General features: G+C 40.8%; 1 protein-coding gene across 1 annotated transcript in view; it reads right to left on the bottom strand.

Annotated features, from left to right (window-relative positions):
• Positions 1-13,077: 13,077 nt before the first annotated feature.
• PPM1L (protein phosphatase, Mg2+/Mn2+ dependent 1L) overlaps positions 13,078-23,099 on the bottom strand; it is a 285,551-nt gene continuing 275,529 nt past the window's right edge. Inside the window, exons 3-4 of the mRNA XM_057499713.1 lie at positions 21,653-21,814; positions 13,078-18,594 (exon numbers count right to left, since the gene is read on the bottom strand). Of these exons, the coding sequence (XP_057355696.1) occupies positions 18,248-18,594; positions 21,653-21,814 (509 nt within the window). The 3' untranslated portion in view covers positions 13,078-18,247. The remainder of the gene's footprint in view (positions 18,595-21,652; positions 21,815-23,099) is intronic.

Genomic DNA, 23,099 nt, shown 5'->3' with positions numbered 1-23,099 from the left:
TGGCTCTGTTCTTGTGCCAGTACCAAATTGTCTTGATTATTATGGCTTTATAATAGAGCTTGAAGTTGGGGAGTGAGATTCCCCCTACTTTATTCTTCTTTCTCAGGATTGCTTTGGCTATTCGGGGTCTTTGGTGTTTCCATATGAATTTTTGAATTATTTGTTCCAGTTCATTGAAGAATGTTGCTGGTAGTTTCATAGGAATTGCATCAAATCTGTATATTGCTTTGGGCAGGATGGCCATTTTGACGATATTAATTCTGCCTAGCCACGAGCATGGGATGCGTTTCCATCTGTTAGTGTCCCCTTTAATTTCTCTTAAGAGTGACTTGTAGTTTTCCGAGTATAAGTCTTTCACTTCTTTGGTTAGGTTTATTCCTAGGTATTTTATTTTTTTTGATGCAATTGTGAATGGAGTTGTTTTCCTGATTTCTCTTTCTGTTGGTTCATTGTTAGTGTATAGGAAAGCCACAGATTTCTGTGTGTTGATTTTGTATCCTGCAACTTTCCTGTATTCCGATATCAGTTCTAGTAGTTTTGGGGTGGAGTCTTTAGGGTTTTTTATGTACAGTATCATGTCATCTGCAAATAGTGACAGTTTAACTTCTTCTTTACCAATCTGGATTCCTTGTATTTCTTTATTTTGTCTGATTGCCGTGGCTAGGACCTCCAGTACTATGTTAAATAACAGTGGAGAGAGTGGGCATCCCTGTCTAGTTCCCGATCTCAGCGGAAATGCTTTCAGCTTCTCGCTGTTCAATATAATGTTGGCTGTGGGTTTATCATAGATGGCCTTTATTATGTTGAGGTACTTGCCGTCTATTCCCATTTTGCTGAGAGTTTTTATCATGAATGGATGTTGAACTTTGTCAAATGCTTTTTCAGCATCTATGGAGATGATCATGTGGTTTTTGTCCGTCTTTTTGTTGATGTGGTGGATGATGTTGATGGATTTTTGAATGTTGTGCCATCCTAGCATCCCTGAAATAAATCCAACTTGATTATGGTGTATGATCCTTTTGATGTATTTTTGAATTCGGTTTGCTAATATTTTGTTGAGTATTTTTGCATCTACGTTCATCAGGGATATTGGTCTGTAGTTTTCTTTTTTGGTGGGGTCTTTGCCTGGTTTTGGTATTAGGGTGATGTTAGCTTCATAGAATGAGTTTGGGAGTATCCCCTCCTCCTCTATTTTTTGGAAAACTCTAAGGAGAATGGGTATTATGTCTTCCCTGTATGTCTGATAAAATTCCGAGGTAAATCCATCTGGCCCGGGGGTTTTGTTCTTTGGTAGTTTTTTGATTACCGCTTCAATTTCATTGCTGGTAATTGGTCTGTTTAGATTTTCTGTTTCTTTCTGGTTCAGTCTTGGAAGGTTGTATTTTTCTAAGAAGTTGTCCATTTCTCCTAGGTTTCCCAGCTTGTTAGCATATAGGTTTTCATAGTATTCTCCAATAATTCTTTGCATTTCCGTGGGGTCCGTCGTGATTTTTCCTTTCTCGTTTCTGATACTGTTGATTTGTGTTGACTCTCTTTTCTTCTTAATAAGTCTGGCTAGAGGCTTATCTATTTTGTTTATTTTCTCGAAGAACCATCTCTTGGTTTCATTGATTTTTGCTATTGTTTTATTCTTCTCAATTTTATTTATTTCTTCTCTGATCTTTATTATGTCCCTCCTTCTGCTGACCTTAGGCCTCATCTGTTCTTCTTTTTCCAATTTCGATAGTTGTGACATTAGAGCATTCATTTGGGATTGCTCTTCCTTTTTTAAATATGCTTGGATTGCTATATACTTTCCTCTTAAGACTGCTTTTGCTGTGTCCCACAGAAGTTGGGGCTTAGTGTTGTTGTTGTCATTTGTTTCCATATATTGCTGGATCTCCATTTTGATTTGGTCATTGATCCATTGATTATTTAGGAGCGTGTTGTTAAGCCTCCATGTGTTTGTGAGCCTCTTTGCTTTCTTTGAACAGTTTATTTCTAGTTTTATGCCTTTGTGGTCTGAAAAGTTGGTTGGTAGGATTTCAATCTTTTGGAATTTTCTGAGGCTCTTTTTGTGTCCTAGTATGTGGTCTATTCTGGAGAATGTTCCATGTGCACTTGAGAAGAATGTATATCCTGTTGCTTTTGGATGTAGAGTTCTACAGATGTCTATTAGGTCCATCTGCTCTACTGTGTTGTTCAGTGCTTCCGTGTCCTTACTTATTTTCTGCCCAGTGGATCTATCCTTTGGGGTCAGTGGTGTGTTGAAGTCTCCTAGAATGAATGCATTGCAGTCTATATCCCCCTTTAGTTCTGTTAGTATTTGTTTCACATATGCTGGTGCTCCTGTGTTGGGTGCATATATATTTAGAATGTTTATATCCTCTTGTTGGACTGAGCCCTTTATCATTATGTAGTGTCCTTCTTTATCTCTTGTTACTTTCTTTGTTTTGAAGTCTATTTTGTCTGATATTAGTACTGTAACCCCTGCTTTCTTCTTGCTGTCGTTTGCTTGAAATATGTTTTTCCATCCCTTGACTTTTAGTCTGTACATGTCTTTAGGTTTGAGGTGAGTTTCTTGTAAGCAGCATGTAGATGGTTCTTGCTTTTTTATCCATTCTATTACTCTATGTCTTTTGATTGGTGCATTCAGCCCATTAACATTTAGGGTGACTATTGAAAGATATGTACTTATTGCCATTGCAGGCTTTAAATTTGTGGTTACCAAAGGTTCAAGGTTAGCCTCTTTAGTATCTTACTGCCTAACTTAGCTCACTTATTGAGCTTTTATATACACTGTCTGGAGATTCTTTTCTTCTCTCCCTTCTTATTCCTCCTCCTTGATTCTTCATATGTTGGGTGTTTTGTGCTGTGCTCTTTCTAGGAGTGCTCCCATCTAGAGCAGTCCCTGTAAGATGTTCTGTAGAGGTGGTTTGTGGGAAGCAAATTCCCTCAGCTTTTGTTTGTCTGGGAATTGTTTAATCCCACCGTCATATTTGAATGATAGTCGTGCTGGATACAGTATCCTTGGTTCAAGGCCCTTCTGTTTCTTTGTATTAAATATATCATGCCATTCTCTTCTGGCCTGTAGGGTTTCTGTCGAGAAGTCTGATGTTAGCCTGATGGGTTTTCCTTTATAGGTGACCTTTTTCTCTCTAGCTGCCTTTAAAACTCTTTCTTTGTCCTTGATCTTTGCCATTTTAATTATTATGTGTCTTGGTGTTGTCCTCCTTGGATCCTTTCTGTTGGGGGTTCTGTGTATTTCCGTGGTCTGTTCGATTATTTCCTCCCCCAGTGTGGGGAAGTTTTCAGCAATTATTTCTTCCAAGATACTTTCCATCTCTTTTCCTCTCTCTTCTTCTTCTGGAACCCCTATAATACGGATATTGTTCCTTTTGGATTGGTCACACAGTTCTCTTAACATTGTTTCATTCCTGGAGATCCTTTTATCTCTCTCTATGTCAGCTTCTATGCGTTCCGGTTCTCTGGTTTCAATTCCATCAATGGCCTCTTGCATCCTATCCATTCTGCTTATAAATCGTTCCAGAGTTTGTTTCATTTCTGCGATCTCCTTTCTGGCATCTGTGATCTCCTTCCGGACTTCATCCCATTTCTCTTGCGTATTTCTCTGCATCTCTGTCAGCATGTTTATGATTCTTATTTTGAATTCTTTTTCAGAAAGACTGGTTAGGTCTGTCTCCTTCTCTGGTGTTGTCTCTGTGATCTTTGTCTGCCTGTAGCTTTGCCTTTTCATGGTGATAGGAATAGTTTGCAGAGCTGGGACGAGTGACGGCTGGAAGAACTTCCCTTCTTGTTGGTTTGTGGCCCTCCTCTCCTGGGAGAACAGCGACCTCTAGTGGCTTGTGCTGGGCAGCTGCGCGCAGACAGGGTTTCTGCTTCCTGCCTGGCTGCTATGGAGTTAATCTCCGCTGTTGCTGTGGGTGTGGCCTGGTTCGGGCCTCTGCTCCAAAATGGTGGAGTCGCGTTGGAGGGGGAGCAGCCTTGAGGCTATTTATCTCCGTAAGGGGCCTCCCTGCTCCCTGCAGCCCAGGGGTTAGGGTGCCCAGAGATCCCGGATTCCCTACCTCTGGATTAAGTGTCCCACCCTGCCCCTTTAAGACTTCCAAAAAGCACCCACCAAAGCAAAACAACGACCACACACACACACACACACACACAAAAAGTGGCTGCTCGTTTTTCTTTATTCTCCGGCGCCAGCCTCAGGCATCTGCTCACCGGTCTTGCTGCCCTGTTTCCCTAGTATTGGGGTCCCTATCCCTTTAAGACTTCCAAAAAGCGCTCGCCAAAACTAAACAGCAAAAAAAAAAAAAAAAATGGTCGCGCGCTTTTCTTATGTCCTCCGGCTCCCGGCCTCCGGTGCCCACTCACTGACCTTGCTGCCCTGTTTCCCTAGCATCCAGGGCCGCCTGGGCACGTACTGTGTCTGCACTCTGGCCCGGATGGCTGGGGCTGGGTGTTCGGCAGTCCTGGGCTCCGTCTCCCTCCCGCTCTGCCTGCTCTTCTCCCGCCGGGAGCTGGGGGGAGGGGCGCTCGGCTCCCGCGGGGCCGGGGCTTGTATCTTACCCCCTTCGCGAGGCGCTGGGTTCTCTCAGGTGCCGATGTGGTCTGGATATTGTCCTGTGTCCTCTGGTCTTTATTCTAGGAAGGGTTGTCTTTGTTGTATTTTCATAGATATATGTGGTTTTGGGAGGAGATTTCCACTGCTCTACTCACGCCGCCATCTTCCGCCCCTCTCTGTTCCATTGCTTTTTACATCTGTCTTTCCATCAATGCCATCCTGTCTTGATTCTGGCTTTATACTGTCTTGAAACTGGGGATATAAATCTTCTAACTTTCTTCTTTTGCAGTGTTGGAATATTACATAGCCTTTGAATTTCCCTGACAAGTTTGGAGTCAGCTCATGTATATAACTATATTAATAAATAAATTAATTTGTATTAAAGAGTTTTCTGGACTTTTGATTGGGATTGCATTGAACCTAAAAACTGAAGGGAAAGGATATTTTCACAATATCAGGTCTTCCAACTTATGAATGGGGTCTATCTCTCTATTTATATCTTTAATTTCTCTCAGCAGTATTCTGAAATCTTAAATGTTTGGTCTTGCACATCTTTCATTAGATTTGTTCCTAGTATTTTTATATTTTTGATGCTATTGTCAATGGTAGTTTTTTATTGAGGTATAATTAATATACAATAAAGAGCACAGAACTTAAGTGCTCAGTTCATTTTCAATGAGCTTGGGCAGTTTTATATATTTGTGTAACCACCACCTAAAAAAAGATATAGAACATTTCCATCATCCCAATAAGGTTCCTGATGCTGCTTTCTGATTAATTCCTACTCCATCCCCACCCCACCCCACCCTCACCCCCACCCCTACCCCAATCACAGAGCAATTATTTCCTGATCTCTACCACTGTAGATTTACTTTAGCTTATTTTGGATTTCATTTAACTGCATTCATGCAGTGTGTATTATTTTGAGTCTTGCTTCTTTGAACTAACACAATGTATGTGAGATTAATCCATGTTGTTTTGTGTGTCAGAAGTTTATTCCTTTTATTACTGAGTATTACTCCATTATTTGAATAAACAACAACTCATCCATTTGGGTTTTTTCCAGTTTGTGGCTATTAGGAATAAGACTACTATGAAAATCCTTATACAAGTGTTTTTTTGTGTGTTTATGTTTTTATTTCTTTTGTGTAAACACCTAGGAGTGGAATTACTGAACATAGGGTAGATGTGTGTTTAATTTTATCATAAAATGCCAAACAGTTCTCAAAAGTGCTTGTACCATTGTACATTCCTACAAATTTTTTCTTCTATGGTTGATGATAAATAAAAATAAATCTTTACCTACACCAAGGTCAGGGAGATTATTTCTCCTGTATTTTCTAGAAGCTTTATAGTTTTAAGTTTTACACTTAGGTCTATGACCCATCTCCAATTTAAATTTTTATTCAGAGTGAGAAAGGATGAAGTTCATTTTTGCCACACAAATATCCAGTCTTAGCAACATAAAACAAAAACAAAAACAAAAAACCTTTCCCAATTAGGGAATGTTTAGGCCATTTATGTTTAATGTAATTGCTGATTTCATTAAGTGTAGCATATTGTTACTTTCTATTTGGCATCTTGTGGCTCCTTCCTTGCTGTCTTTTGAGTTAATGGACTAATTACTAGTATTCCATTTAATTTTCTCAATTGCCTTCTTAGCTATCTTTCTTTTTTTTAAGTTATTTTTAAAAATTGTTTTAGAGCAAGACCTCTCAACCTTGGCACTATTGGCATTTTGGGTCAGATAATTATAATGTGGGGTAGCTTTCTTTGTATTTATCTTTGTTGTGGTTTGCTGATCTTGTTCTATATGTTGATGTTTTTCATGAAATTTGAGAAATTTATGGCCATTACTTCTCAAATTTTTTCTGCCCCATTCTCACTCTTGCCTTTTTCTAGCCTTTAAGTAACATGTATTTTATACTGTTTTATAGTGTCCTACATGTCCCTGAGTTTCCATTAATACTTTAATATGATTATTTTTCTTATCTTTTCTTCAGAACAGGTAATTTATATTGATCAAGTCTATTGACTACTTCTGCCATCTCCAAGTTCTGTTAAGCCAGTCCTGCAAATTTTTCACTCCAGGTACTTACTTTTCTGTTCTAGAATTTTTGTTTTTAATTTTCCATTTTCTGTAAATTCTCTGAAGTAACTTACCTGTTTTCATAACATTATAGTTGCCTTTAATTCCTTGAACATATTTATTATTAGCTGCTGTAAAATCTGCCAAGATCAGTATCTAGGCCTCTCAGAGTTGGTTACTATTGACTGCTATCTTTTCTTGACTGTTGGTCACATTTTCCTGTTTCTTTGCATGTCTGATAATTTCTTGATTTTTATATTGTACTAGACAATGTGAGTGATATAAATATGTAAATATTCTTGATTCTGTTATCTCCCTCTGAAAAGTTTTCATTTTTGATTTTTGTTAGTAAGTAGGACAGTTACTAGCTAATTAACTTGATCTTGTATTTGGGGTTGGGGGTCAGGGAGGACATTTTATGGTTTGCTTCAGCTGACATGTTAAAAACCTAAGGTGTTCCCAAGCCCCTCCAGCTTGTTGGAGCTCAGCTTCCAAACCCCCCCTCTTGTGGATCTTGTCAGCGCTTGGTTTTTGGCTCAGTTCAGCTGGGTCTGAAGTAGGCCTTAATTTAGAGGGTGGTGCTTACTCTTAAGGAATAGCCTAAGTGTCTCAGCTGGATGTCTAGGTCATTAACAATATGGTGATGGGGTTTCTCTACTCTGCTTGGGCCAGAACTTGATATTCTCCACCAATGCTCACTCTCCATTATTTCTGTTCCACTCAGTTCTGTAGCAGCCACTTTCTGTTAAGCCATGGGTGTTTCACCCTGCATACATTCAGTAAAGCCCTCGGCTAAGGGCTCATAAGGGGCCCACACGTAGACTTCTGAAGCTCCCCCCTTGTATAGCTCTCACTTGCTCCAAACTCTGATTTCTGTGTCTTTGGTTCACTCTAGTTCTGCTTGGACTCCAGCTTGCTGTGCTACAATTATGAAACTGTCTCCTCATAGAGAGCTGAGGTGATCGTGGACAGCTTGTGATCTTTTCTCTCAAGGATCACTTTCTTGCATTGCCTGTTTTCCAATGCCTGAAAATAGTTGCATAATACAGTTTGTCCAGTTTCATAGTTGTTTACGGTGGATGGCCTATTTCAATACCAGTTAATCTGTGCAAGCTGGAAGAGGAAGCCCTGTAGACTTCTTGATGGTTTTTGAGTCTTACATATGAATTGTTCCTGTGGCCACACTTAAGTATTTGTTCTCCTTGGATTCCGTGAAGCACCGTTAAAATCCTTATATATATATTAAAGTCCCCATTCTGCTTAGGCTACTAGGATCTGCTGTTGTAATCTCAAAAAACCAGTAGGTTGTCACTAGTGTATTTCTAAAAATAAAACTTAAGGAGGAACAAGACAGAGAAAATATAACCCATCACTGTAAGTGAAGGTGGGTGTCTGTGTTCTTGATTCTTATTTGGCTTTGTGGCTGGTACTGGAAGAGTCCATAATTATGACTCTAACTCAGGTGAAAAATATCCATCCTGAAACCTCTAATCATATCCATTTTTATGATAGAAATTTTCAAACATGCTGTGTAAGACCAGAATTTGTGGGCTGCATTTTCTACTCTAGATATAAAATCTTATTTTTAACGGAAAGAAGAATAACCTAGTGCCTTGTTTTTCTGCTTTGTTACACCCAATTCCAAATTCAGCAATCTGATGGCTGACTTTTATTGTTCTTCATCTGGGTCCCAGTGCTGTTCACACTTCAGCATTTCATCTTTAAAATACCTAAAAATGTAATTATATGTGTGCATGTGTACATGTTTCACTGTGCCTCCATATTCCATAGTGTTCCTTCCTGCATCTTGTGAAAACCTTTGCAGATGGATATTTTTTTCTGAACACTCTTCTCAGCGGTATGTCTTGCCATGTTTCTGGAGTTTACTATATATATGTTTGGCTAGCCTTTATCACCTAATACTGGTTATATATACTATATAAACTTAGTTCATGAGGTATAAACTTTGGTAAAAGTTGTGTTAGGCTAACAATAAACAATTTCTGTTGCATACATTTTAAAAAGTTGTCTTGTTTTGAACCAGAGCTAGGCTTATTCCTGTTCCAAATGAAAGCACCTAAAGTCTCAATATCTCCTATCTCTTGCTTCTGTTATGTTTTGGTCTTATCCTCGGCCCATAAAGGTTGATCTGCTTTCTACAGGAATTCCAACTCAATAGCCACTCTAACACAAAAGCATTGAAAAAGTATAAAATTCCAGAGCTGACATTAGAAGGCAAAATGAGTTTAACCAACGGAAAAGGATAGCAGCAGTCCCACGTGTAAAGTCCAGTAATTTTAATATATTTATTTTTGCTTTAATCTCGTCATCAAGGGTGAATTTTAACTCTTCATTTTGTGTATAACAACACAGAATCAGTGAGTGCATGAACACATCCGTCTTGACAAAGGTAAATCTACCCTTAGCACACATCAAAGGGTCCTGAATGACACGCCATGCATCTTCAGTGACTGTGCACTGGCATATACTCAGAGCTCTACACCAAATTGACCTTTTAGCTGTATTTTAAATGTCTCTTAAAGATAAATATAGAATAGTAGGTATAAAAAACCCTTTTTAAAAAGAATACCAAGAATAACAAGGTTTTGCCAAGGTTTTGTTGTGTTTATTTTTTTCAGGGACTAAGCAGAAAGCCTGATGGATTTGAGCAGTCATTTTGACCTGTGATTTAATTGTTAAATACAATCTGAAGATTCCTAAAAGAAAGCACTGTATTAAATTACAGATCCTGGTGTCTATTTTTAAACAACCTCTCATGATTTTTAAAATAGCAAGAAAGTGCTGATGGAAAACCTTTCATGGTGTTGAAATTGGTATAGTAAAAGACTACCCAGAATCACTGTTTTCAAAATTCATCAGGGAACAAGATCAGAACTTTTTGGCTATACCATTCATAAAAAACATTCTCAAATATGTGAATTTTTTTTCTCCTGTTCTCTCCAACCTTCCTTTCCACATTTTCTTCCTTTATAACTGGGCTCTACCTATGGTTTTAATCCTACCAAGTCAGAAATTGGCTTGACTTAATTTGAATTTCCTTTTTATATGTTCTCAGGCTTAAAAATAACAAAAAACAACCCCACTTCTGATCATCCAGTATCTTATCATCCACTCTATTTGTACTTCAATAGAATTCTAATGTAATTTGGCAGTAGCTAATATTATTTGGATAAAGAAGCAGTCAGCATAAATAGAGATGTGTAGGGAAGATGACCAGGCAAAGAATTTAAAAAGAAGTGATGGCTTCTGTGGTTCAAAGTAAAAGTCTGGTGTTTAGTTTTGCTTTGCCATACAGAAAATAGATGTTGCTATTCTTGTTCAAAATATAAAACTAAAATTCCATGCCTAGACTTTGCAATGTTTAAAGTAACTATGGATACCAAGTTTATGATTTTTAAAAATCCTGACATTTAGTCTTCCATTTATATTCAAAATCAAGAAATGATTGTATTCCTGAAAAACAATTCCTGAAATTGTTTTTCTCTCTAGCAAATTCATTAGTTTATATACTCAGGAATACTGACAATATAAACATTCTCTGTTCTGGATTCTCTTTAGGGGCACAAGGTTGGGAACAAAAATAAAAATAGGCCATGGAGAGATGTTCTTATTGTTCCCTGTTCTTCTTTTCTGTAATTCTGTCCTTCCAGAAGGATCCTGGAGGGAGAGGCTCCTTGGCTTTGACCATACTACTGCTGAACTCTTGCATAGCTGCGTTCCTCTTGGACGGAGGTGTCCAGTGGTAGCCTCCCCCTGGGACAGCCTGTGCCCTGCCTGCCCCAGAGGCTCCCTGTCTCACTTGCCCACTCTATCCTTGGGAAACTTGGTGACCTAACATGGTGTAATCATTTCATATAATTTGCTTAAATGTGGGCAAGATATCCTCAATCTTTTACCATCTACTCTCTGTTATGTAGGCAAGAATTACTGTAATTCTGCCGTCCTCACAAATCTAAGCCCATTGGAGGAAATCATGAAAGCTGCCAGTTTTCACCCCATTCAGCCAATAGTGAGGGGCCTCCTCTGGGCTGTAAGTGCCAAGAAGGCATAGACGGTGCCTGAGTGCTCAGCACTAGATACTCTCTATTAGGCTCTCTTGCTTGGCATATAGTAGGCACTAAAAAAAATTAATAAAGGAAAAATGAAGTATGCAAGCAAATTTACTTATAGCAGGACTAGTGACTTTCCCAGTTAAATCTGTTCATAAAGTAGATCAATCTGCTATGAAAGCAGTGTTGCTTATATTAAAAAATACACTTATATGTTTGGCATATAGGAATTATGTGTATGAACACTGTTCACACTAAGGTGTTTTGGAATAACTTTTTCATGACTATTTCCTAGGATTGTCAGAATAATCATTCTTCTTAACTCATTAAAATTATTTTTTTTCTGACAGACCATAGAAATGTTGAGGCATTGCAAAACAGATTTCAACTCTATATAACCTGAATTGAAGTTGTGTAAATCTATAAATCAAAACCATTTGCTGTATTAACTGAAGAATAAACTGAAGACTATGTTGTAGATGTTAATGTTTCAATGTGAACGTATACTTCGGATAAACTAAAAAGGGACAAACACTACTTTCTAAAAGGGAAGCAAAAGCTATTGGATTTTTTCCATTTTTGTTTTATTATCCCATATTCTGCATATAAGCCTGAGATAAAAGGGCAATCAAGATGATTAACACATAAAGACTGTCTGGCTGTAGTCTTGGAGCCTAAATTGGGGGAGTATTCTTGCTTAATGTCCCATGGTTTGAGTAGTTTCCCACATAGCAGGATTTATATCTTTTTTCATGATTACACTGAGCAGCCACTGTTTGTCCTTACATATACTAAGACAGCTGGGAATTTAAAATTTGCACAAGAGACATCATTCTCTTGGGTTAAAAATGTCTTAAGACCTTATTTCTACAGGGCTGATATTTTTAATTATATGAGCAAACATAATCCTTTGCATTATATGGGTTAGAAAACTTCTAACTTTCTAATGTTCTAAGAAGCAAGAACATTAAATTATCCTGTAGTTTGTGTTTATGAAGTTGTCTGTTTGAATTGAATACTCACTAGTGTTCATGTTGGCCCTGGGAAATTGCCGGCATAGTTAATTCGCTGTTGTAGCTATGACTGTTGAATCTGGCTTCTGTTCTATTTGGGCACTCTCAGATGCCCACTCTCAGATGGAGGTCTGTCATTTAGTCTAGCTTACTAATTTTTAAAAATTCTAAAAAACTATTCTCTTCTCAAAAATGCAAAAGTTCTAAGGACTCAGGATAAAATCATGTCTAAGATTTGGAAAGTGAACAATGTAGGACAGTAAAAGTGACTTAGTACACACACATCCATTTTCATTGGGAAAGGATGGAAGTGGGACTGTAATCTTACTAACTTTACAAATAATTCAAATGTTCGTTTTCTTCTATGTCATCTCCTTAGCTTCAGAAAGAGCACAAATCAGCAGGACTCATGACATAATAAAACGTAACGCCTCCTTTTCTTAATTTAAAATATTTCCTTTTAAATTATGCTCCTTTGATTTTGTCTTTCATAATTTCTTAAAAATGCTTTTCTTTACATTCTGACTTTGACTACACTGCAGTTAACTTTGCATTTTTGTGCTAAAAAAAGGTTCCAAAATATTTTCCTTTGATGTGATTTGGCCTGTGCCATCAGTCCTACAAAAAGGAGCTTTAGAATTCTGTCCTCACTAACATGTAAACAAAGCATTAGCCAGTTCTCTAAACAGGAGCCTTGCATTTGAATAGGTAAGAAGTGAGAAAAACTGCCTTACACTGATCTGAGTCCAGGTGTCAGCAATTGCTATTAAATACAACCTCTGCATGGTAAACATCTGATAATACAAATTTTTGATAATCTACTTTATACATTTTTGATGTCTAGATATTCTGAAGGTCTTTTCCCCCAATTCTTTGACTGTTACTTAATCTGTGCTTCTGCATGAACACATTCTAAATTATACATTGTCTAACTAATACAGAAACGTTGAAATAATGCATGGTGTCACATTTAACCTTGAATTTCCTCATGACAAGAGGTGGTGAGTGTAGCTGATACCCTCACCTACAGAGGCAGCAAGTGGCTCAGGGATAGTCCTGCCCCTGTAGGTCCCCTCACCACAACCTGCTACCTTTACAGTTCACAGTAATCTGCTTATGCTCAGAGCTAGGGTCTCTCATTCTTGGGGCTTTTTGATATTAATTTGGATTTGGCAAATGTCAGAGGGGATATTGTCATTAAATAACACCAGATAATAGGACTTCTAGAATAAATGGAACGATATCTCTCAGTATAGTCTACACCTTTGCTACTTGCTTGTTTTTGGTGGGGTTTTGAATTGTCAAAGTGCCTATCATCATTTGTTAAAATGAACAGTTACTACATTCTCTCTTCAAAGTCCTTACTTGGATTTATTAAAGTGATTGTTCAAATGATGGTGTGGTTATTACTAAACACATAAAAATTACCATAATCAACCCTTCATTAAACAGTTTGCAGCTTAACAGTGGTAAAAATAAAAAAAATAATGGGCAAAGCATCAACATTATTAAGTATTAGCAAAAAAGTTTACACATTAGGAACATGTTTAGAAGCACATACTTAATGGAAGCCTTATAGTGTCACTGTCACATGCCCCTTCACAATCTGCCACCTAGCCTAAGTGACTTCACTTTCGGTTTTTTGCTATATTGGATAATGTCCAGAGGGCAGGTGTTATTCCTAAATATCAGGGATGTGATTTTAAAATTAATGACCTTACCCTAAATTCACTTTGTACCATGTTTTTGACAATATTTGTTTCATTTGCTATTTTGGGATGATCTCTCAAGCTTCCTAAACACATTACCCAGGCTGAGTGTGATGATTATGGAGCTACAGTCAAGTCTTACATCTTTGGCAAGAGAGAACCTGCCACACTTAATCCTATATATATAATGTGAAAGGTGGGACAACATAGGACCGAGATTTTAGAACGAATGGACTTTGATTGATAGGCAGATTGTTTCATTGAATCTGGAAAGAGCAACAGAAGACAGTGTTAATAGTTCCACTGTCAGATAATTTTTAAAACGTTAAGATTTTAAAAATGAGTTAAAACCACATATCCCTTTTCCCCTCTTTTCTATTATTTTCAATTTTTTTTTTACCCTCACATAGTGATGAAATGTAAAAATACTTATTTTGATTCAATCTGGAAAGCAAAGATAACTTCACAAAAGCAACCAAAAGCTCTTAGAATGAATTTGAGAAATTCCTAGCTATGGCAAGGCTCTTGCTTATTATTCACATAAAATAAGGGAGATGATGTTTAGAGCATCGAGTAGGGTTGTTAGTCTTCTGCTATCAGTGTGAGACTGCTGAAGGTCATATTAAATCATACTACTTGGCAACACTGCTTTCATTAACCAGTCAGCCTCAACTGTGAAAGGATTGTGTTTCTAACTTGCAAATTGTATGGATACTTCTAAGAGTCATAGTGAATGAGAAAACAGTCATACTTCCATATACCAGAATTTTCCCAAATGGGTCTTATGGAACATGAGTTCCTTGGAATATTACTAGTTGTTAGAAATGTTTCTGTGGTCAATCTAATCTGGAAAACACTGAGCTAACTGAAATTACATTTGTGATGTGTTCTTCCTCCCTATAGGACGTTTTTATTAGAACCCTGGATGTGCTTATATGCATTAACTTTCTAAGTTGGTATGTTTCTCAAACTCATTTGAACACTGTATTTCAAAGAGTATCTTTGGAACTTGTGTTCTGTGGAACATACTTGGGAAACACTGGATTCTGTTACTCCTTCAGTGTTCTGCTAACCAATTTAAAAGTCTGGATATCACTAACTTAATCCAGAGGCAATTAAATGGGACCCAGCTGGCCCCAGCTGGTATCATTTCCATAGAGCTGGGTCAGGAATGCTGGTGTGATGAGCTAAGGCAATCTGGGAGATAATTAAGGGAAAGTAAGTCTAATGATGGGACAAAAGGAGGGAAAAATTTCTGAAGTCATTGGTAAATAAACCTTTATCCAGAGTATGTATTCTTATACTTGAGATATACAATGAAATGTTGCCTTTCTAAACCTGCACTGACACAGTTGCAAGAGAGATCTGGCAACAACTCACAGGAAGGAAAAAAAGAAAATCAAATTATACCTGGCAAAGGATTCAATAGTGTGATCAATTTTCCAGAATTACTTCAGATAGGATTGAAATGATGATGCCATTGCTCTCATGCTATCCTGTTTGCACAAAATGTTAGTTGAAATCATTACAGTCCTACGAAATAAAGCCTGTTTTAAATTATGCAGATTGTGTTTGCTCCTTTACTCTCTAAAAGCTCTCTGTAACACCCTTATTACATAGGCAAAATTCAAGAGGCCAAGACCTTCAATCTAAGACAAGGAATAGGATGTAACCACTGGTTATCAGTAATGTGTACATGTGGGTAAGGTCATGTTGGATCAGAACAGAGCCTTCAGAGTTAAGGGCCTTGGGCAAGGTGGTCACACAAAATAAGTGCAGGTCTTGGGGACTAGCTCTGGAGTTTTCTACATAGTATTGTTCATTCCTTAGATTAGAGAATTGCAAGTTGAATGATTTTTTTAAAAACTTTCCCTGCCTTGTCCCCCCCTTACCCCCGCAATTCCCATACCATTTTAAGAGTATAAATTGCCAGTGGAGCAGCAGCAGAGCAGTGCGTGAAATGAGGACCTGGGCTTGGCATTTTGCTGGAGGCTCGTAAGCACAAGGTCATTCGTACCCAACTTCATTTCTAAGCCAGTAAAACCATTCCAAAATTTGGCACCATGGGGGCTATTGGCAATTCGAACTCAGGCTAGGGAGTCTGGGCAGCCTCGGGTGACAATTCCAAAACTTTGGCAGTGCTGTTTAGGGAAGATTCACATGCAAACTTCTCAAGTCAGATTTCTCTGATGGCTAGATTCAACCTTCCTTTGTCCCTGGAAAATGGGAGTGGCCAGTGAGCCACAGGGCACACTGGGGGTGATGTCTGCAGACCCTCAACTGCTGACAAGGGTCCGCAAGAGAGCTCCATCCAGGACAGGGCAAGGGAGCAAAGTACTCTGATTTTAGACGTGACTAATAGTCAAGCTGCTACTATTTTGCTTAGTGCTTCTATCTTTTAAAGATCTACAAGCCAAAGTGGTAGGAAAAGAGGCAGAAAGGGAACAGGGAATACATGCACTATGTGGTTAAAGTCAGAAATGAATTAATTCTACAAAGCAAAATTTAGAAGATGTCTTATGAACGTTAATTAGAGGGCAAGTCATGCACTTGGGCACTCAGCACCATCTAGTAAGACATTTTGCAGGGTAAATAAACACTAACTAATATGGTAGCTTTTTTTCTCATCTTCACCAAAACATTACTATTTTCATTTATACTGTAACAATGTTCATGGAATTAAAAAATCTTTCCCTCATTACAAATTTTGGGATTAAGTTAAAAATAAAAAAGGAAAGTTAACTGTGTACTGTAAAATGCTGAAACTGCTTATTCCTGAACTTCAGTTAGATGGTGGGCTTTTGTAACTCCAGAATCAGGATGTCCTAGGTCTTTAAGGAAGCTCAGGCCATCTGGCCTGTCCATCCCGTCACTGCTCACAGCCAGCATGTTTCCCACATTCCTCTCCCAACCCCCACCCCAAAGACACACATCCAAATGTTCAGTGTCTCTCAATGGGCAAATACTTGAATCTAAAATGCTGGCAGATACTTTTTTCCTAGAACACCTATAACTACAAAAAATAACCAAAGTTCTAATTCTAATACTGTACATTCTGTTACAGTTTACAAAAGTAAGCAAATGTCTTGGGAAACTATTATTAATTCTCACTGCAGTCAAAGAAAGGCAAGTGCCTGGAGGAACCGAGACAGAGTGTAGTCCCTGGCCGCCGCAGGGGAATCTTTTTATCCTCCCGAGTTCTCTCCTGGCACCTGTGTCGGGAACGTTCCCAGCTGAAGAAGGGGAGGGGAAGGGCACTGTGGGCAGGAGGTGCTCAGCGAACGGGGCCTTACAGAAGCTCTATCAACAAGTGCCCACTGGGGACGGATAACACCAAGTGGACACCCTGGCATTTCAGACACAGGGTGGGGGGAATGCAACGACAATCTTGTTTGGCTGTTGGAGCCACCTCAGTCAGACAAATAGGATGTCCCAACATTTTCTGTCAATTAACTTATAAAATATGGCGATTGGAAATGTGACTTTGGTGATAGGAAATGGAGAACAGCAAGCCTGACCCCAAAATAACTCTGGGCTGCTTAGAGCTTGAATTCCCAACCAGCTTGGCTGCCACTGAATGCGGGGCGAATGAGGCAGTGGGATTCTGCCTGTGAGAGCTCCCCAGTGTGGACGGTGATTTGCAAACAGACAAGGTTAGGTAAGCTGTTGCCTTTCCATTGTCAAGGAGAAGCAGCTCCCAGGAGTTCACCACCAAATTCCAAACTACTCTGGGAGCTGTGTACTTGGCATCACGGAACACACATGCAGTTCTAGGCTGCTGCTTCTCAGAACACTGCTCAAAAGACCCTTGAAAGCTACTTGGATAGGAGAGAAAAAAATACCCGCACAAAAACTGGCAGCTGGAGCTCCGTTCAGGGTGGTGACCTCACCAGCTTCCTCTCCCAGTGCAAACAGCAGCCTTCCCAAGGGCACTGTGACTTAGTCATCCATTATTTTCCTCTATTGACCCGTGAAGATGGAAAGAATTATGGTATGGTGATTTGCCTTTTTCATTTCCCCTAAGAGGTTTCTTGGTAACATAAGACAAAAAATTGTAGTATTTAGTGGTAAAGTACAACAGCTGCCTATTATGTAAAGTAGGGTGTAAGCAAAAGGTTAAGGGCATGCACAAGTAGGGTAAAATGCACAAGGACTGGTCAGGGGGTAACAAAGTCTATTTAACTTTGCTTTAAATAAAGGGATGAAGGGAAAAAGGTTATTTCTGCTGTGTAGGCAGTTCTCATCGTCCCCGCTTCCCTCAGTCTCCAAGAGCAGCCACACACATAAGCCACTCCAAGCCTATTCCTGGGCTGCTGCTGAAACTTGGGCTCAGGAGGAAAAGCCTGCTCAGGACAGCTCTGCCCTTCAGCAGAGGCTGTGGCCACGTCGGCCCTGACTCAGTGCAGCTCTGGGAGGCCTGCCCTGCTCCCTGCTCCAAGAAGAGGACCCAGTCTCCTGCCTGGAGGGCCTGGTAAGGGATTATGAAAAGAATCCTAAAAGGGAGAATATATGGCACATATGCCGCTCACTTCGTACACGTGAATCTACAGCTATATATTTATATATCTTGAACATTGGATGGAAGAGTTGGGAAAGCGTGAAGAAACCGTTTTTCAGCCTCTCAACTACATTGGCCAAGAGCACCCTCTGTGCATCACTGCATGGAGACCTAAGGCCGCCAGGAGGGGGGAACCCAAGTCTGGGATGGATGAGCCTAACTGTAACTCCCACACCTTTCACTACATTAAAAGAGACCAGTGTGTTGAAAAGTTCATTAGTCTCGGGCAGCTGAGACCCTGAGGGGTTCACTGCTCTTCCGTTTTGCTGCTATTCCTGAACTTCACCACCATGACTGTTATATTGTCAGGGCAGCCTCTGTAAAACGACTGTAGAACTATGCTCTTGGCTCCAAAGTGAGGTTCATCCAAGCGCTCCTTGATGAATCGAACAGCTTCTTCATTGCTGAAAGCATCCCAGAGGCCGTCTGATGCCAAGATCATGAACTCAGGCTGGAGCTTGTCCAGGTCAAAGGTCAGGATATCTGGGTCTGGGATGACCACGTTGAGATTTTTCAGTGGATAATCCCCCAGGGATCGAGACATGGCCAGGATTCCCTGGACCCTCCAGGAACCATTGAAACTGATAAAACCACCTGGAAAGACAGAAGAAGCCCATTAGCTGGACTGGCAGGTATTTCACACACAGGGCAGCCTGGGCATGTGCACAGAAGGCTGGCCTACTGCCTGTGCCACCCCCACCCCACACTGCCAGGAAGGAGCAATGTTCCTGTGGCCTGGCTGGAGGTTTCATGCTCTACCAGTAGATCCTCACCCTCTCCTCCTTGGGATCTTCAAGACTTTCAAGAATATGTCGGTAAGAATACAGAGAGTAGGAGATAAGTATAGGTGAAGACATCATTTTACCAACACCTTGGCAGCTTGACAGCAGACAGCACAAGGCCGGGGATCCAAGGAGAGAGGCAAGAGAATGCTGAGCGGCAGGTGGATGGGTACCAGAGACAACCACTGGGATACATCACTTAGCTGGAGGCCACCCTTGGCTGTGCCTAGATAGATCTCAAAACAGCTCCCCAGGCAAGATCAGGATTAAAGACTGGCCTATTTTAGCCTAGTGGTGAAAGCTTCAGACTCTCAGGTGAGCTGCTTAGATTTGATTCTTGGCTCTGTCATTTCTAGCTACGTATGACTCTGAATGAGACAGTCCATCTCCCTAATCCTAGCTTTCCATAGCTGCTAAGTGGGGACAATAATAGTACTTATTCCATTGAGTTGTGAGAAATAAAGGAGTTATTCCATATAAATCACTTAGCACAGTGACTGAATGTAACATGCAGTCAGTATTATCTATTATTTTTCTTTAAGGAAGCTAGAACATTTGCTCATCCATTTATTATTTGTCAGATAGTTATTAACTATATACTCCATGCAAGGCATTTACAGACTATAAAGTTATAAAAGGTCCAGACCTTTCTCTAAAAGCAGTAGACAGTCTGGCAAGAGGGAAAAGCCACACGTATTAACAGCTATGAGCACAAAGCTATATTCCTTCAGAGACAGACTAGTGCCTGCTAACTGCTGTAGGCAGATGGAGGAGGGAGGGATGGTTTCTGGTCGTGCTGATTAGGGAGGAGTGGGCATTAAAGCTGGCCTCTGAATGATGGGAAGGACTTCTCTGGGCAGGCCTCGGTGAGAACAGTCCAGGAGGTGCGGTCTACTGGGTAAGAACAAGGGCTCTGCTGCCAGACAGTCCTGGGTCTCCATTCTGGTGTCCCCATTCACTGGTGGTGTGTTTCTGGGCATACATGTTTCTTTGAGGCTTCAACTCCTTGGGTGTAATATGAGGATAACATTATAGACCTTATAAGGTAAATAAGGAGAAAGTATACATAAAGTGCTCGGCTCCCAGCACAGAGTGAACACACAATAAATGGCAGCTCCTATCATTGTTGTTTGAAACAAAAAAGGGAGACAGAAAGACCAACATGTATTTAGCCCAAGCTGGTTGCAGTGTATTGTCATGCTAAGCGGGAGGGAAAAGGAAGGTTGAGGTCAGAGAAAATACACATAAAGACAATAAAACTAATTATTGTCCCTTAAGCCTTGCTATAAAATAAACCCTTGACACAAGAGGTTCAGTTAGCTTCCTTGGAGATGGATCCGAATGTGCTTCTGTAAACAATCCCTGCAGGACAGGGCATAGGTGGTGGGGAAGAGGAGGGAGGACAGTAGATTTCAGAAGAGAGCGCTGGAAGTGAGGATGACATTCCAGGTGTACTGTGTACACATCCTGTCTGCGCTTACACAACAGTGGGCTAACTATCTCCAGCACAGGGTCACAGCGGACTCTGAAGTGAGTAAGGAAGCCAGAGTATTTCACTCTTGCTGCCTGCAGATCATCAAAGCTTGACAGATGCTCCTAAAACATTGTTGGTTGCGTACCACCAACAGAAAACGTGACCAAAGCTTTCATTAAAAAGTATTCTCCATCTCAAGCAGGCTCTGAAACAGGAGGTTGTAAAAATTCAACACTTAACTTAATGGTACAGTTTCCTTTGGTGCAAACTCAAATGCTCATCAGGTTCAGGCAGAAGGTGGCCTGAGGCCAGAGAGAGTTGGGGTGCAGGCAGTGCGGGCGACAGGGGCCTGTCTCCAGTGAGGGACCCAGCCTGCCGAGCTCCCCTGTGGCAGCTGGGCCTCCACCTGGCGTATCACACAGAGCCTGCCGGCTGCATTCATCAGTCTGGGGAGGGAAGGGTTCCTTCCACCCACAGGTAGAGAGGAATCCTCCCAACCTGAATTATGAAATTGTAATCACCAACTGATACTCTCGCTTCAAGTCTTTGTCCTAATGTCCCCCTGGTGAGGCCTGTACTGACCATCTACTGACACTCCCCATCCTTTACATCTCTTTTATGTCTCTTCAGAGTTATCATTCTTTAATATACTGGATAAGTTACTTATTTTTACTTATTTATTTCATGTTAATGTCTGTCCATTCCATTCATTACCCCCACCACAATTCTAGAATGTAAGTTTGTATCCCCAGCACCTAGATGTTGAAAAGCTGAATGAAAAAGGCCTCCTGAAATATTTACTGATGTCAGGCACTGAGCTAGGTGCAGGGAGTAGCGCGATGCACAAGCCCAAGCTCACGGTCAGGAAGGCAGGAGGGACTGTGAGAGGGGACCACGAGGTCCCTACAGGATGCTGGCGGAAGACTGAAGGGCCACCTACCCCAGACGGGGGTGTCTTTGGCACAGTGTGACCAGGAAGGTTTCCAAAAGGACACCCTTAAGTTGAGTCATACAGGACAAATAGTCATCACCCCCTGGAGAATGGGACGGCACTTGTGAGGGCACAGAGGAGCTAGGGATGCGGTGCCCCATGGGAGCAGTTTGGTGAGGCCAAGGCGGGCAGGACATGACAGCTGGGCCCAGAGGTCATACCAGCCTTGCACTAGCAAAGGGCTCTAGGGGAGCCCATTTGGAGTCTTCAGCCATGAAGGACAAATTCAGAGGCCATTTATTTGACAGGAAATATTACAAAGGCCAGTCTCAGCTAGATCAGCCTCCGCACTGATCTGCTGATGGTTAGGTCACTGAACATTGTATCCCCCAGGGGCAAGCCAAGCAAGCTGCCCTAGCCACCAGACAGGGAGCAGACAGCCCTTGGAGGCGTCCGCAAGCTCACCAGCTCTCTTTATCCTCTTCCTTTCCTTTAGTTGGTAAGGTTTGTGATCATGAGACAAAGGAATGGCGTTCCCGTCCTTGTCACATAGTACCCCTCGAGAGTCGCCCACATTGGCCACGGTGAGGTCCTTCTCAGAGAGCAGAGCGATCAGACACGTTGTGCCTGAAAAACAGAAAAAGAGGCAGTGCAGGGTCAGGCCCACATGAGATTGGCTGCTGCTCGTGGCTACTGGGTTCTTCAGTCATTAAAACCGCTTCTGCTGAGAGAGAATTTGATGCTAGCCAATCTCATGTGGCTCTTCACTTCAACAACACTGATCAAATCTGACAGTCAATTTTCTTAACCATGTTAGAGTGCCACTGAAACAGGCTAGGATAACATTATCATTTTCCCAAATCATTTTTGTCTTTGCTACTCTTAATTTAAACACATATCACATTTAAAAGGATTAGGAAAGAATAAATCAGTTTGAAGCTTCAGACAACTGGTACGTATTCTCTGCTTTTCACTGGTGCCAAGTTTCTGTGAAGTCTCAGCTGAAAGTGGGGAGCACAGGGGTCAGGTGGGCTCCTCTGCTGAGGGGCCTGGAAGAGCCAGTAAATGACAGATGCCAACAGCCAGATGCCGTGCAGCCACGGGGAGCCAGGAAGAAGCTGCCTGTGCAAGCTTGTTGCTACAGTCTGATGGCAAAGACTGGTGGCCAGGTACAGGCCAGGCCCATGGTGTGATGGGGGCAGACTAAAGGTAGAAGCAGAAAAACCTACAGTAATGATGGAAACGAGGTAGACAGGAGGTGGGGCCTGGGGGTGGTCAGAGTCAGAAGGGAAGCAAGACTGAAGATCTACTTGCCTGAAGTCCATACAAGACACAACAGAACAAGCTCACCTCAAAACCTTCTTGGAATGAGAATGAACAAAAGCAAATGCTCTACTGGGAGGCGACCGTTACTACCCGCCTGGTGCCCTCTGTCCAGCTCCGCACCTTTCTCCTCCCTTCCTCTGAGAGTGTCAGTGAGTATGCAAAGACCAGCTGAATGTACAGCCCATTCCAGTGGTGCTTCAAACAGATGATGCCTTTGCTTGTTAAAATTATGCATCAATTAGTCTTCATTAATTCTCCCTCCTCATTTAGAAGGTCCAATTCCGTGAGAATGTAAACTGCATCTAAACAGCTCTAAAGACTGAATTTTTAAATAAGCATAAAGAATAAATACAATTCAATATCAAAAGCAGGGAGAATAGTTAGAATAATTAACATACTCAGTTATTATTATTCTGTTGAGAACTACATTCTTAAGCCTGTTTAACTCAAACTGCCTTGATCAGAAATAGAAACACATGAAATGTTGGTCAACTCAGGATTTCTGATACATATGAAAAGCCTTGAAGGAAAAAAAAAAAGACTAACCTTAGAAATTACCAAAGCAAATCACAGACCTTTTACCTTT

The sequence above is a fragment of the Manis pentadactyla genome, chromosome 1 (assembly GCF_030020395.1).
Source record: "Manis pentadactyla isolate mManPen7 chromosome 1, mManPen7.hap1, whole genome shotgun sequence".
Lineage (NCBI taxonomy): Eukaryota > Metazoa > Chordata > Mammalia > Pholidota > Manidae > Manis > Manis pentadactyla.
The sequence above is the reverse complement of the archived record's forward strand: the minus strand, read 5'-3'. Positions and strand labels throughout refer to the sequence as shown.